The 15,041-nt window shown below is 50.9% G+C and overlaps 5 protein-coding genes across 5 annotated transcripts in view; 3 read left to right on the forward strand and 2 right to left on the reverse strand.

The window, feature by feature from the left end:
• Window positions 1-624: 624 nt before the first annotated feature.
• yju2b (YJU2 splicing factor homolog B) lies at window positions 625-4,277 on the reverse strand. Its single transcript, XM_040185539.2, has 10 exons — window positions 4,138-4,277; window positions 3,511-3,551; window positions 3,366-3,419; window positions 3,202-3,284; window positions 2,873-2,928; window positions 2,714-2,774; window positions 2,478-2,620; window positions 2,118-2,290; window positions 1,816-1,954; window positions 625-1,414 (listed from the first exon to the last, which is right to left on the reverse strand). The coding sequence occupies exons 2-10, from the start codon at window positions 3,511-3,513 to the stop codon at window positions 903-905; spliced, it is 1,224 nt and encodes a 407-aa protein (XP_040041473.2). The 5' UTR covers window positions 3,514-3,551; window positions 4,138-4,277; the 3' UTR covers window positions 625-902.
• Window positions 4,278-4,308: 31 nt separating this feature from the next.
• On the forward strand, window positions 4,309-5,943 carry LOC120824624 (transcription factor IIIA). Its single transcript, XM_040185547.2, has one exon. The coding sequence runs from the start codon at window positions 4,309-4,311 to the stop codon at window positions 5,347-5,349; it is 1,041 nt and encodes a 346-aa protein (XP_040041481.2). The 3' UTR covers window positions 5,350-5,943.
• A 3,317-nt stretch (window positions 5,944-9,260) lies between these two features.
• LOC120825445 (persephin) lies at window positions 9,261-9,883 on the forward strand. The gene is made up of 2 exons (XM_040187055.2): window positions 9,261-9,373; window positions 9,477-9,883. Exons 1-2 carry the CDS (start codon window positions 9,295-9,297, stop codon window positions 9,875-9,877), a joined length of 480 nt encoding a protein of 159 aa, XP_040042989.2. The 5' UTR covers window positions 9,261-9,294; the 3' UTR covers window positions 9,878-9,883.
• Window positions 9,884-10,432: 549 nt separating this feature from the next.
• wdr83 (WD repeat domain containing 83) lies at window positions 10,433-13,491 on the reverse strand. The gene is made up of 10 exons (XM_040185561.2): window positions 13,295-13,491; window positions 12,955-13,065; window positions 12,302-12,422; window positions 12,111-12,216; window positions 11,908-11,956; window positions 11,603-11,729; window positions 11,368-11,435; window positions 11,151-11,259; window positions 10,950-11,064; window positions 10,433-10,730 (listed from the first exon to the last, which is right to left on the reverse strand). Exons 2-10 carry the CDS (start codon window positions 13,055-13,057, stop codon window positions 10,584-10,586), a joined length of 945 nt encoding a protein of 314 aa, XP_040041495.2. The 5' UTR covers window positions 13,058-13,065; window positions 13,295-13,491; the 3' UTR covers window positions 10,433-10,583.
• A 24-nt stretch (window positions 13,492-13,515) lies between these two features.
• The window catches only part of wdr83os (WD repeat domain 83 opposite strand), a 2,819-nt gene continuing 1,293 nt past the window's right edge, over window positions 13,516-15,041 (forward strand). The window contains exons 1-2 of the mRNA XM_040185594.2: window positions 13,516-13,746; window positions 14,314-14,419. Of these exons, the coding sequence (XP_040041528.1) occupies window positions 13,694-13,746; window positions 14,314-14,419 (159 nt within the window). The 5' untranslated portion in view covers window positions 13,516-13,693. The remainder of the gene's footprint in view (window positions 13,747-14,313; window positions 14,420-15,041) is intronic.

A 15,041-nucleotide genomic window follows, 5' to 3' on the forward strand; every position in this document is an offset into this window, starting at 1 on the left:
ACCAAAGTTCAGAGAAATCCTCCGTGCATCAACAGTTTCATCTGAACTCAAACCTCAGTGTTTATTTACAAAAAGTCTTTATTACAAAAGTCAAGCTTGTTGTCCAGCGGTTTGTTGTGTATTTATTTAACGCTTTTGCTGTTTGAAATAAACAGCAAACAAAGAGTGGAAAGATCTCCGGTCGTTCGCGTTACGGAAATAAACTCACTGCCTGCGGCTCAAAAACGTGCGACAGCGAAGGAACGATCGGCGTTACAAGCGCTCAACGATGGCGAGGAGAAAGAACCTGAACGAGTGATCAGCCAATCAGAGCAAACGAGCCACTTTCAATAATTAGATTAAATAATTTACCAAATATTTTGTAGAAAACTGCACACAAAAGGAGCCGGATTTGTTCAAAAGCCCCTTCGGTTGTTAAACTTATTCTACACGTTTAAGTTCCCAAAACTGGGGGAAACATGGATGCACTATTTCATTAGGCATTAAAACATGATCCCAGAAAAGGAGAAGATACCCGATAAGTCAAAATGCTTTTCTAGGTTGTTTCTGGTTCACTGGATGCATCGTGATGATTTCTCAGTGTTTGATTTCTGAAAGTTAAACACTGTGAGGAAGAAACTCCACAACGGCTCCACAGGATTTATTATTTAATTTAACACATTCGCTGATTAAAGAATCCAAACAACCAAATACTGGAAGCTGTGCGTGAACGCTGCAGAGAAAACATCTTTCTGAAGACATGAAGACGTTCACGACGAGGCCTCCTCAGGACGCAAAGCAGCACGTTCTGTTCATGTCCCCCCCCCCCCCCCCCCCCCGCCGTGTCCCACTCCCACTACAGGACACGCTGACGTGGTGTCCTGATTATAACGTTATTGGCAGAGGAGAGAGACGCCCCGTCCTCAAAGTCCCGGGTCTGAGTCTGAATCGCTGTAGTCTGCCACCAGCGATGGGAGGCCCCCTAAACTCTTGCCCCGCCCCATCCCATAATCCTTTGCCTGTGCCGGTTGTCCGTCTGCTTCCTCTGTGGTCCTAACGCCACCGTCTGTCTCCAGCAGCCCCCCCTCGGCTTGGGACGCCTCTAAACCCGCCGCCTCCGCTCTCCGAGAAACCGCTCCGTTGCACCCGCCGACCTCGGGGAGCGACCTCCGTCGGCCGGTGGTCGGGGAGGAAGACGAAGACGAGGAGGATGAGGACGAGGAGGGTTCCGTTTGGATCGACGGCCCCCCCGGGCGCCTGAGGATCAGGGGGCGGGGCGAGGGGCCCAGAGCTTTGGCCACCGCGGCTTCTTTCCCCTGCAGGCTGAGCTTGTGGAGCAGGCTGCCCGTGGCGCCCGCCGGCGAGGCCGAGGAGGAGGTGAACCAGGAGCGGGAGGAGATCTCTCTGCGCTTGCTGTGCTGCTTGTCCTCGTAGGCTGAATGAGGAGGGAAACCACGCGGGGGACATTTTAACGCTTTGGCTCCGTTAACAGATGCGTAAGAGAGACTTTGTACCTTCAGGCTACACTCGGCTAGTTAAGACACTAAACTCGCCCCCCTCAATCCCCCTCAACCCTCCTCATCGGGGCCAAAACGTTCAGTGTGAACTTGAAACAGTAGAATGAATGATTTCACGTTTAGTCGAATTCATTCATTTCAATACAAAGTCACTGATCTGTCACTCAATTACAATAAATAATCAATACTTTTGTCAGTTTAAAAGTTCCAACGTGATAAAATAATGCAGACTAACAACCGCTCAGCATTGTGTTCACTCAGCGTGTTTATTCCACTTGGGTTGGGGGGGCTGTTCCTAGTGTGTGTGTGTGTTACGTACAGTCAGGGGCCTGGTAGGTGAGCAGTGTGGCCAGTCGCTTGTCCTCCTCCTTCTCCGGCAGCAGCGGGATGGACAGGTTGGTCCTCATCCTCACGGTGTTGTCCTTCTCCTCCTGCTCCGCCTGAACCTTCTTCTCTGTCTGTCCAACGAAAAGCAGAACCGTCGGTTTTAAGCCTTTCAAATCACAGAACTCTCACAGGAACCGAGCGGCCTTCAAAACATGATGGTGGAAACGAGATAATGGAAGATAAAAAATGGTTTTATGTTGCATTTTGAATTGTACCACGACGCCCCGTTCCTACCCTGAACCTCCTGCGGAGGGAGCTGTTGAGCTGGAAGTCGTCCTTCTTGCAGGACTGGTAGTCTTGGATCTCGGCCAGAGAAGGCAGAGCCTTCTTCAACTTCTCCTTGTCTTTCCCGCCGTGGTCCAGTTTGAACATGGCGTCCGTCTCCAGTTTCTCCTTCTCTTCTCGCTCTGTGAGCAAAGGAACGCGTTGATGAAAAAGGAGACAATCACGGCAAGAAAAAAAGGAGACCCGGACAGTGTGTGTGTGTGTGTGTGTGTGTCCAGTGAGGCTGTGAAGAGGTCTGAGATGCTCACGCGAGGATATTTTGTGCCGTTGCCATGGTGGCGCCGGGTAGCAGCCGTCTCTCTTATGTACCTGTGGTGAGGATCTGCTCGTTGTCGGCCATGTCCCAGCGCTCCTCCTTCCGGTTCGCCCCGCTGACGATCACGTAGTCGCAGGTCGCCGGGTCCGTCTGCATCTCGATGTAGTTGACACACAGATGGCACTTCATCCTGAACCTGGTAGCGGCGGCATGAAAAGATGTTAATACTTTCACACGTTTTATTATTTCACTTTTTCAAAAGAGGTTTTGAGAGGGAGTCGGCGCTCACCTGTAGATTGGCGTGGTGTAGTAGTTCCCCACTTTCTTCTTCTCGGCATTGTAGCGGACCCCTGCACAGGCAGAACATCGGTGTCATGATGCCAGCAGCCCGCGGACGGAACGCGACACTCTACCCGACTAAACGGGTCTCGTTGCTCCTCAAACTTACCCATGCCCACGTGGTTTTTGCAGCCATCACACCAGATGTTGTAGGGCATCTCAAACCTTCGAGTCATTGAAAAACACCAGTTTCCGATTTATGTTCTATTAATATCTATGTATGCAGTATGTAATTTAAACATGCACATTCAATATGAACCAGTTTACTATAGACAACGCACTTATTTATGGTAATAAAATGCATTAAAAAGGTAGAGATGCGCTGTGGGATTCTTGTCATTTGTTTGTAAAAATAATCTCTTTTGGAAACGCAACTGATCTGATATATATGAACCATCTTTTCAAACCGCGTGCTACTTCCCCCCCGTGTGGACTGACCTGATGATGAGGATGCCCTGGGACAGCTTCCTGGCCCGCTCACGCAGAGCGTGCGTCTTGTGGTAGCCGTTGAGGGATCCATGCTAAACGATGGGAATGCAAGTCAGCACAACTTTTTTTTTAAAGTGACACACACACAGACACACGCGTGTGATCATACACACCTTGGCTGGATCAAAATCTGGAGGATAGTATTTGTTTGTTCCTTTTCGTTCACCCTGTCAATAAAAAAGTACGGTGGGTTATTTTTAATAAAATGTATTATTGAAACAAGATATAGAAGCATGCATCTTGACTTAAAGTACTTACCATAGTGAGACCTGGATCAACACACCGGTGATGGATTCAACCTTTTCCACACCACAAGAAAAAGTTAGCATTATTTTAAATGTAGTTTATATAAACAGTTAGCTACAGTCAACCTAGTTTGAAAACGTAACGTTAGCAGTAATGTCATTTAAATAAGCAAAACAGCAAACGAAACGTCACTGTTCTGTTGGTCGACTAACACATATGACATGAAGTTCCTAACTTGAGTTCAAAGTGTAACGTTAAACTAAAGCAAATGGTTCAATAACGTTAGCTGTTTTTAGCCAAATAGCTAACCTTGGGCTAACAACAGCCAGCTTAATCGAACTAACAGAGAGGGAGCTGCCATCTTCACCGCAATATTAATCGATAGTTAGATTAATCAACAGTTCACATGGTAACATTAAACTGCCAGGACTTGTGCAGAGTTTGGTGCGATTATTACTTCATAGGAAAATATCGGCGCTAGAAGCGAGCTAACATTAGCAACAGAGCTAGCACGACGTGCAACGTCGGCGTCTTGTTCGTGCGATCCTAATCAACCGGAAACAAAACTACTGGTGTCATCATCTGTAAAAGCGCAGCTGACACGTTTAGCATCGACTTCAGGCATTAAACAAGACTCACAAACGCTCTGGTAGCCGCGGAAATCCACCATCGACCGAACACCAGGTGGCCGATGGGTAACGGAAACGCAGGCTGTTGCGGAAGTGACGTCGCGGGGGATTGTGGGTAGGTGCCGGAAAGCGCGCCGAGGTCGTGAACGCCGCGAGCTGCCCGGTGTCTAACGCCGCCGGGATGGAGAGCAAACGGGAGCCGCTCAGACGGTACATCTGCTCGTTCGCGGGCTGCCCGGCGGCCTACAACAGGCAGTGGAAGCTCGACGCGCACCTGTGCAAACACACCGGCGTGAAGCCGCACGCGTGCGCGCGCTGCGCCAAGTCCTTCTGCACCTCGTACCACCTGGCGCGCCACGCGCTCAGCCACAGCGGCGAGAAGCCCTTCCGGTGCCCCGAGGACGGCTGCGGGGAGGCCTTCACCACCGCCGCCAACCGCGCCCGGCACGTGGGCCGCGTGCACGCGCCCGGCCGGAAGAGGACGTACGCGTGCAGGTTCGAGGGCTGCGCGCTCGAGTTCCGGAAGAACAAGCAGCTGAAGGCCCACGTGTGCGAGCGCCACGGCCCGCCGGCCGGCCACCCGTGCACGCACGAGGGCTGCGCCATGCGCTTCGCCGTGCCCAGCAAGCTGAGGCGGCACGAGAAGGTGCACCGCGGGTACCCGTGCGCGGACGAGGGCTGCGGCTTCACCGGGAAGACGTGGACCGAGTACCTGTGGCACCGGAAGGAGCGGCACCGGCCCGTCCTGCGGTGCGACCAGTGCGACAAGTCCTTCCGGGACTCGTGGTTCCTGCAGCAGCACCGCCGCGTCCACTCGGAGACGCGCGTGGTCCTCCGGTGCCCGAGGGCCGGCTGCGAGCGCTCCTTCACCACCGCCTTCAACCTGCAGAGCCACGTCGGCTCCTTCCACGAGGAGCGCCGGCCCTTCGCCTGCGCGCACGCTGGCTGCGGGAAGACGTTCGCCATGAAGCAGAGCCTCCGGCGCCACAGCGTCGCCCACGACCCGGACAAGAAGAAGCTGGCCAAGGCCCGGCCCAAGAGGTCGCTGGCCTCCAGGCTGAGCGGCTACGGCGGCACGGCGGCGGCGGAGCCGGGCGAGGAGTCCGGCCCGCCCGGCCCCGTCGAGCTGGTGTCCCTCCTGCAGGACACGTCTCTGCTGTGCGGCCCCGCCGTGGACACCCACGGGCTCGCCGAGGCCCTGGCTACGCCCCTGGCGGTGTAGAACGGAAGGTGGCGGTGCCGCGACGAGGACACGTGGTGGGAGAGAAGTCCATGCTGATGCGTCTGCATCTGAGGGGCCTCGGTTTGACGCTTTAACCGGCTGCTTTATTTCATTTCTTTATTCTGATGAGTCCTGAATTAAGACAAATCCTGTCCCTCCGGGTGTCATCGACTTTCTTTGTGTTGTTTGTTTGTTTTTTGTTTAATATATCCGGTAAAAAACTTGTATGAATAAATAAAACCGGTGGCAAATAGATATGATTTTGTCACAAATATATTTACTCATAGGGGGGTAACTGTGTTTCTGAGTATATTAGATACATGGACACAAAACTGTGAAAATGCGAACGCCGCCTGGTTGAACCACACCAGAGATGTTTACCTGTAGAACAGTGTCAGCGTTATATCTCATATCTCTGAAGAATATGACTCATTTTTCAGGATTAGCAGGAAGTTGGTCAAAGATTGCTGGACCGAAAAACCAAATTTTACAACCATTTAAAGTTGGGACGTCGTTTGGTGGGTAAAGACGTCGACCGCATCACGTGCAATGTGAAAAAAATGCAATAAATGGCACCACTGCGCGTGATCGCAACACTTCGCGTCGTGTGTTTAATAATTGCGATAACGTGAGCAGTCCGACGTGGCGGCGCTCTGTGGAAGCGGAGAAGATGCGGCGGGTCGGAGCACCGAACCGTCTTTGTGGTTTCAGCTTCTAAAGAAATCTTAAAGCCGTCCGGTGGGAAGCTGGAAGAACGTCGAGCCGCTCGCTCTCGTCGCATGGCGGTCCCCCCTCGTCCTCGCCGCCCGGTGGTCCCTCTCTCGGGGGCTCGTGACACACACACACACACACTCTGCCGGTGACGGAGCATCGGTGCGCCGACCGACAGATTTACGGCGTAGAAGCGGGAGACGCTCCGTGCGAGTTTGGGATTCCGAGGCTAAATCCCTCCTCGCCTTTACGGGAACGCCGCTCCCCACATTCCTGCCGGCGCGGCGCAGACGGGCCCTACATGGGCCGGCTGACGCGCGGCCTCCAATTAGCGCCCGCGCCACGTGACCCTTTCCCCTCGCCGAGGACTTGTCCTCCTGATGCCGGGACGACTTTGGGATTCCGATCAGTCGCAGACACACAGATCGCTGTTCAACCGTTAAAAAGTCCTCACCTTTTTCTCTCATTCAGCCTTCAGGAATGAATAGTTTTAAACTTCAAAACTAGGGATGTGATTTAGAGAAAGATGACAGTAATTTTCTGAATTAAGTCTGCAGTTAACCTGTTTGTATTTTTACTTATTGGGACTCATTTATAAAGGATACGTTTTCTATAACATGCGTACGTTTTGATCAAATATCTTTGAAATATTCAAGATTTCAATTAAAATAACAATTGGACAATTATTTGCGCACAAACCGACTAATCTGGTATTTTAAAGATAATCCCCACGTGAACTGGGTAGCGATGGTTCGTCATCGCAAGTTTTGAAAACGCACCACTGGTTTCTAAATGTAGGCGGCAAGTCTGTGACACGGACATTTCCTTCCTTCAGTGGTCGCAACCTCCAGTTCAGCTGCTTGAAGTCTATGCAGAAGTTTATTCAAAGCTGCATTCTCTGTAGTGACCAGCAGGGGGCGACTCCTCTGCTCCCATAGACGTCTATGAGGAAATGACTCTACTTCTCTGTAGTGACCAGCAGGGGGCGACTCCTCTGCTCCCATAGACGTCTATGAGGAAATGACTCTACTTCTCTCTTGATTTATTCCCTCAGTAAACATGAGTTTATGGTCTCAGTCTCTAGTTTCACGTCTTCTTCAATGCAGCATGATGTTCATTTAGTGAATTATGGTCCATGTAGAGTCAAACAGACCATAACGCAGTGGACACTTTAGGGCGGGGCATCTGTGATTGACAGGTCGCTGCCGCGTTCCGTATACGGTCACAGGCACAAAAAAGGGTTTTGAATTAAAGCATTAACCGTTACTTTTGAGTCTCACGTGAGTCTTATTTTCTCCTCCGTGAGTCTCGAGTCGGTGAGCAAAGGGTTCAAAGGTCGCTGCTGTTAAACCTGCACATCTTATCTGTATCCTTGAGTACTTCAATGTGTAGAAAATAATGTATATACAGTACGAGTCAAAAGGGAAAGAGTGTCCACTGGAATGTATGTAAATATGTGTGTGTGTGTATATATATCTATATATATATAGATATATATACATATATAGATATATATATAGATATAGATATGACCCTCCACATTAGGACAAATACACACAGGCTGAATTACCTGAAGGAAAACAAAGATCCTGCAGCACTTTTTATTTCAAATGTCATGTGGAGGATTTATTCAGGTTTGAGGATGGATGCGAGAGACACACAGGAAGCGATACATCATAAAACAAATAAAAATAACGTCTGCTTCACGGCACGACTAAACGAGCGCGCAGGAATGTGTCCGAGTGCCGGGAGGAGAGATTCTCCTCTGAAAGATCTACGAGGCCTCAGAAGAGATTTAAAAGCGCCTGAGAACCAGACGGTCGGGACGTTTATGTGAAGGAAAAACCGAACCAGCTACAGCGGCTTAAAGCCCACGTCGACATGCCCCCCCCTCCGCCCCAGTTTAGCACGTTAGCGTTAGCTAATTTGCAGTGAAGTCCCGACGGTCCTGTTAAAGGAACAATTCATATTTTCATTCATTCACAGCATCTTCTATCTCACCTTGTACATTGTGCAATTTCTAAGTTAATGCAGCTATTTGGTTCATAAACCAAAGAATTTCACTCATTTGGTAAAAAAAAAACATTGTGGAAACGAATATCTTTAAGAATCCCACCAATCGGCTGTCGGAGCTACGTTGCCATGGTTACGTCACCACGGAGGCCCTACCGTCACAAACTGCACTATTGGAGTTTAGTATAATCAATGAACACTCGTATATCGCCGTATGAAAACGTTTGTGTCTTTTCGATATTTCTGCGTACTTTCATTCCCGTCCTCTGAAAACAGCCCCGCGGATTTCTCCATCTCCATTGGATCTCTCCTCCACCTCCTCCACCTTCCCTCGGCCTCCCCACCTCTCGCCCGGCCTTCGTCCCCGTCCCCACAGATGAGACGGAGAGCTCCAGGTATCAACATCAGTCAACATCTGTGAGCCCCAAATGCAGTTTTAACCAAAAAGTTGAATAATAATAATAACAACAAGCACAAACAGTACAGGAGAGAATCCCACCGTGCAGCAACTCACCAGTTCATTCTGGTGCCGTCCGTGTTTACAGTGACATCACACGGTGGGCGGAGCCTGCTTGGGCCCTCTAGCTGTTACATAAGGCACATTCTACACATCCAACATGTCAGACACACGTTGCTGATGAAATCCCTCGATTTATGGAGCGGCTCAAGACGAGTCCCCCCATCGAGGAATGTCTGCTGAAACAGGTTCTAATTATAACCCCACTTCCCCTCCTCATCCACCGTTTAACCTTTTACGCTTTACAGCTGTGCTTCGAGAGCGGCGACATTCCGCGTGACTCCTCGAACCGATTCTTTGTCCTCCGGGTTTCCGCTGACTCACGAAGCACCGACGGGACGTCATTTGTCCACCGCTGACCCGCTTAAAAGAAACCCAACCCCTAACCCGCACAGGCCCGTCCGTGCTGCCCCGGGGGCCAACATCCCTCTGGAAAACATCTGGGGGGAAACTGAAAGATTTACACCAATTAGATCATCTCAAAGGACAAATTCTGGGTGAAGCGCCCGCCGCTGTCAGGCCCAGGTGAGCTGGATAGTCTGTTGGCAAGTAACGGGTTAGTGTCTGTCTCCCGCCGCCCCCCCCCCCGCCTCCCAACCCCTCGCCCCCCCACCTCCGAGGGCTATATATGCGATGCAGGTCGCGGCTCGTCTGCATCTCGAGCATCAGTCGCACCCGCAGACGTCCGCGACCTTTCCAGCGCCATGAGGTCCCTGGTGAAGCTCGCCGTGGTTCTGCTCTGCGTCCAGAGGGGGGAGGGACGCTGGCTCAGGCGGCCCGTCGGTGAGTCCCGGTGCGAGGGGGAAGCCCGTGACCTATGACCTTGGTGGTTCGCGGTCCGGTGTCTGGAGGTAAACGTGTGTTTGTCTCTGTGTCCCTCCTGCAGATCAGGAACAGGAGACGGCACCTCCGAGCGGGGACAGGAGGGACATCCAGACGCCGCCCGATCCCGCCGCGGCCCGCCTCCGCCGCTCCGCCCCCCCGGACCCCCCGTGCGGCCTCCGCTCCGTCCTGCTGCAGGTCCGGGACCTCGGGTTGGGCTACGACTCGGACGAGACGGTGCTCTTCAAGTACTGCGGCGGGGCGTGTCCCCGCGTCCGCTCCAACCACGAGCTCACCCTCGCCAGCCTGCTGCTGAGCGGCGCGCTGCCGGCGCCGGGGGGGCCGTGGCACAACGCGCCGTGCTGCCGGCCCACCCACCACGAGGACATGGCCTTCCTGGACAACTCGCACCGCTGGCACCGAGTGGAGAAGCTGTCGGCCGCCGGCTGCGGCTGCGTCGGCTAGAGGGGGGGGGGGGGGACGGGGGGGTTCTGAGGCTCCTTTGAAACGAAGGTTTTATTGTTGTGTTATTTATAGAAAACAGAAATGATTTAGTCTTGGAGAGACTTCCACCGGAGATCTAAAGACTTAAATCTGATTCCTTTTGGCTTTAAAAAACTAAAAAAAACGACTCCCACAGCAGAGAAACCAAAACGCGCTGCTGCTTTTCTCACTTCATGAACAGTTTTCTCCACCTGACGTTCGGAAATGAGACCAAATGTTTGAATGTGTCTTTGTGATGAAGCGTCTCAGGCGTGATTCTGCTACCAGCGGCTCCACTTGGTTGTAGAGAAGCAGACTTAACGGTTGATGGAGGAACAGACGAAGCTCAAGGGTCAAACGAGACGCAGCCGAGCGAAGACGCTCCAGCTTAAACGTATTTATGTAACATAAGTTATTTATTTATTGCCATTCTTTTGTCGTGCTGATTAACTTATTTTGTAAGGTGTGTATAATAATAATAATAAAGATAAACCTGTACAAAAGTAAACGGTGTGGAAAGAAGAATCATTACTGCAATTAGAGAAATGAACAAGGCGTTTTTATTCACGGTTTTGTACAAATTGAGCTCCCTCCGCACCAGAATAACACTTTGTCCTGTGTTTACTGGCTGTTTGTCACACATATAAAAAAAACAATACTGAATCGCGTGAAGCGGTTTTCACCATCTTTAAGTGGCCACGGCGTCCGGCTCAGGCTCCGCCCCCCACACTTGAACACGCCCCTCCATGGCTGTGAGGAGGCAGGTCTCTGTCGGGTGGAAGGACAACGACTGGACAACAGCTTTCCCCACCGGCAGCTTCAAGGACAACGATCCCTGGGGGGCAGAAAGAAAAACCAGACGAGCGTCTCCTCGGTAACCAGCAGAGACTTGGTGGACAAACGTCTCCTTCTGTCCTTGTGTCCGTCCACTAAAGGGACAGAGGTTCTTCTCCACTGTTGTACTACAGTACATGTGGTACAACCCCTCAAAAGATCTATCAAACTATCCCTTTGAGTCGTCTCCCATAAAATGTGCCCCCCCCCACACACTCACTTCCACCAGGTCCCAGCAGTAGACGTGTCCGTCCTCGGAGCAGCTCAGGACGTGGGTGTCTTTACTGGACAGGCAGCAGTCCAGCTTGTAGCCCTTCATCTTGTGTCCTGTGTACCTGAGGACAGCGGGAGTTAAAGAAGGACACGCGTCCACAAGCCAGCGGTCCGGGTAGAACCCCCCCCGCACCCCCCCAGCACTCACTCCCCCAGCATCTCCCCGGTGGTCTTATCCAGCAGCCTGACGGTAGAGTCCAGACTGGAGCTCAGCGTGCACTGCCCGTCCTGACTGAAACACACACACGTGATGGGACCTGCACACACACACACACACACACACACACACACACGTTACAGGTCACGGTTATTATTCATTATTGCTAATTTAACCTTTGCTGAATGGAGGCAAAGGGACGACTAACTGCTGATGAAGTCCACATGCAGCTGCCCCATCCGGAGGTCGTAGCGTCTCACTCTGCCGTCCACCGACCTGCAGACGACATGATGCTGAGTGTTTGTGTCTCAGTCTACATGTGACTAAAAAGCCTCTTTTCCCTACTTTACTTCTTGTGTTTTCCATATTTAATGACTAGAATCAGTCATAACCAATACTCTGTAAATGTGTCGTGCCCAGTGAGATAAACGGTGTTCACTGACCCCGTGAGCAGCTCGTGCTGAGCCACCTTCAGGCTGCTGACGCCGTCCCGAGCCTCGTCCAGAACCTGGATCGGCTCGAACCTCCTGGACCTCGTGTCCCAGCAGCGAACCGTCCCGTCGAGGGACCCTGGACGAGGACCCAACACACAACAAGTGAATAAATGCATTTCTTAAGTAAACAAAGTTTTAATGAGTTAGTACAATTTACCAAAGAGAATACAGAGAAACGTAAAGACACATTTCTGTTCAAGTGGCCCGATAGTTGACACAATTCCCTCAGTGTGTCGTATCGTCGGAAGACTCACCAGACAGGATGACGGTGGCCTCCTCGTTGAACTGGACACAGTTGACTCTCTGCCAGCAGAAGGAGGTTTTAAAACATTGACAGAAGGGAGAAATAAAACACAACAGAAGCACGTGGACCCAAAAGAAGAAAAGCGAAGGGAGAAACATTTTGAACGGACACGACCAAACCAGTTAAGCTACAGAATGCGTGACACGGACTGACCCCGGCGTGACCTCTGAGTTTGCGTGTGACCTGTCCCGTGGCCACGTCCCACAGGATCAGCGTCTTATCGGAGCTGCAGGAGCACAGGTGGCTGTTGTCGTAGGACCTGTGGGAGCAAACGAGGCGTGTGTTACAACTTCAGCTGCCGTGTCGGGCCGACCTCCCTTAAACAGCCGCGACGATTCTCTCACCCGTCGGCGTCCAGGACCTCGTATCCATGGCCGCTGTACGTCTTGAGCAGAGTGCCCCGGCTCACGCTCCAAAGCTTCAGAGACTTGTCGCTGCCACAGGACAGCAGGTAGTTCCCATCAGCTGACCGACGGCATTAAAAACAGCACAACAATAAGAGGACTGTTAAAAAGACGAGACAGGATCAGGACATCTGTGAGGACTGGAGCTCTGAATGAGTGAACGCACGCGTCTGTCAAACCAATATAAAGTATGTACATGTATGCAGACTATGCACTGGAACAGTCTTATCCAACTTTAGCTTGTGCTCTCATTCTATTCTCTTAATTACGGCATGTTATTGTATATAAATGTCCTTTAGAATTGTAAACCTGTTTTGCTGGACCTCCACCTCTCGCTTTTATAACCATCAGTTTAAACCTGGTACTTTCCTCAGTGTCCTTGTGTCTCCTTTGTTTCCGTCCCTGTCTAAATGTGTGTCATGTCTTGTTTCTACTTCTTTTGTCCTCACTTCTCTTTGACTCCTAATGTGTTTTCCTTTGCACTCGAGCCTCCGCGCTTCTGTCGGTGTGTGAAAGAGCATCAGAGTGTGTATTCAAATGAGCGAATGGGTCTCCAGCAGTAAGCAGGCTGCTGAAACCTCGCACATCACTACCGTTGAAGCGCACCGCCCTGACGGCTCCCTGCTGGCAGTCGATGGTCCGGAGCAGATGTCGAGGCAGCTGAGGAGCCTGCGGCCTGGGCTCAGGGAACGACATCGCGCCACCTGCGTGCGGGCGAAGACAACAACAACAACAACGACGACGACACCAGGACACGATTAGCATGCTAGCTTATTGTTATTTCAGTTAGGGATTTGTATGTCACGAGAGAACATTTTGCTCCAGTTGTGAGCTTTAGCGGTGGATTCTCTTTGATAGAACTCACAGTTAGCATGTTGTACGGTGGCTAACGTTAATCACTTACAGTAACGCTACTTTTTCCGTTTTGCTTACCTTTTTAATTTTTTTTAGCAGCAGTCAATTATGGGTGCCATGGTCATAATCTTGGTTCAGGTAATGCTGCTAATAGATGTGTGTATAGGTGTGTAAAATAAGTTTATTCCGAGTTTGTAACCATTAACAGCTTCCTTCATTCATTTTATCCGCCATGTTTGCTGCTACGCGCAATGCACACTGGGATCAAAATAGTCCTGTCAAAATAAAAGCTGGAAAACCCTCCCCCCGTTTCGTTTTGGCAAATTTCGTACCTAAAGCTTTTATTCTGAACTTTCACCGGATATGACGGCCCCCTCTACTCCAACGGTGTAGTGTCAGACCAGTGGTCCGTCGCTCACAGGAGTTTAACGCTACGTTTCTGAATAAATCGAACTCCACAGGGGAGACTTGTGACACATGATGTCTTTTAACAATGTTTCGGACCCGAGGAGACAAAACAAAATTCTTCGGTGAGTATGTCACACAGAAGAAAAGTTTTTATCGATGGAATTAGCTGACCACATTAGCTTGGATTAAGCTAAATGCTAGCTGAAGGCTAACGAGCGACCCTTTATCAGCAGTCATGTGTAACCTGCAAAGGATTAGGATTAAGGTTAATTGATGGATTTATGCACCAACGAACACCCAACAAATAACGGCAATAGCTTGACATTCAGTCCACTGTCAACGATTAACAAACGGTCACTTATATGAATCATATGGGTTTGTTTCCCCACCTGTGTAGTATATTTAGCATTATTTACCCTTCGCTCGGTCGGATCGTGATTCTCTTTCGACGTGTCGTCAGTTGATCAAGTGACCGTGTTTGTGGCGCCTTCACGTGCCGTGAAGTTAATGTAATGCTGCGGATCCCTCTGGCCTGAAGCCTCCCGTGTGGGCTGAAAGGCTTCAGCTCCCCGGGGGGGTGGGGGGGCTTCTCCTCGGGCAGCAGACGGATGTCCTCCAGGCTCTTCTGGACTCAAGTGCTGTTCAAAAATCCTGTCTCTTTTCTTAATGTATGTTGTGTGTTGTTGCAGGTACAAAGCTCCGAGCACGGAGACCAATCCCACGCTGGAGGACCCTACGCCCGACTACATGAACCTGCTCGGCATGATCTTCAGCATGTGTGGACTGATGCTCAAGGTGACTCTCTCTCACACACACACACACACAAGCTCTCGTCTGTCCCTTGTTGCCCCTGAGTGTTCGACCTCGGTCCAGCCCAATAGTTCCATCTAGAAGATTAAAGGTGAACTCACCTTTTGCGATGAAAGGATGCCGAGCAGCTATCGACCTTCAGCTCCGAGCGATAAACAAGACGTAGGACACACAGAACAGCGGGACAGCAGCCGGCTCACCCGTCTCCGCGGTCCGGCCTGATTCATTATCTTTTCTATCAACAAATTCAAAAGACAGACGTTATTTTATTTTAAATACTGGCGTTGGCCCTGCAGCTGTGTGTGTACAGAACAACAAAAGTTCTTTGTGCCCGAGCAGAAAGGAGCCCTCTGTGTTTGCTTTGCCTGGAATACATCAGGAGCTGCTACATCAGTAAACTTCCCCCCTGTGGAGACTGTTCTCACTTCATTGACCTCCTCGAGGACAGCGGGACGTCTGAGGCCGATCGCGGAGCTTCTCTTGTCCTGGTTTTAAAAGCCACAGATGTGACGGCTTCCTGTACAGATTCGTTTGTGACGCTGCTTCGCTTGTGGATGATATTCATCTCGCTGCTCCCCTCCACTCGTTTTTAACAAATAAACTTCAC

This window comes from Gasterosteus aculeatus, chromosome 9 (assembly GCF_964276395.1).
Source record: "Gasterosteus aculeatus chromosome 9, fGasAcu3.hap1.1, whole genome shotgun sequence".
Taxonomy (NCBI): Eukaryota; Metazoa; Chordata; class Actinopteri; order Perciformes; family Gasterosteidae; genus Gasterosteus; species Gasterosteus aculeatus.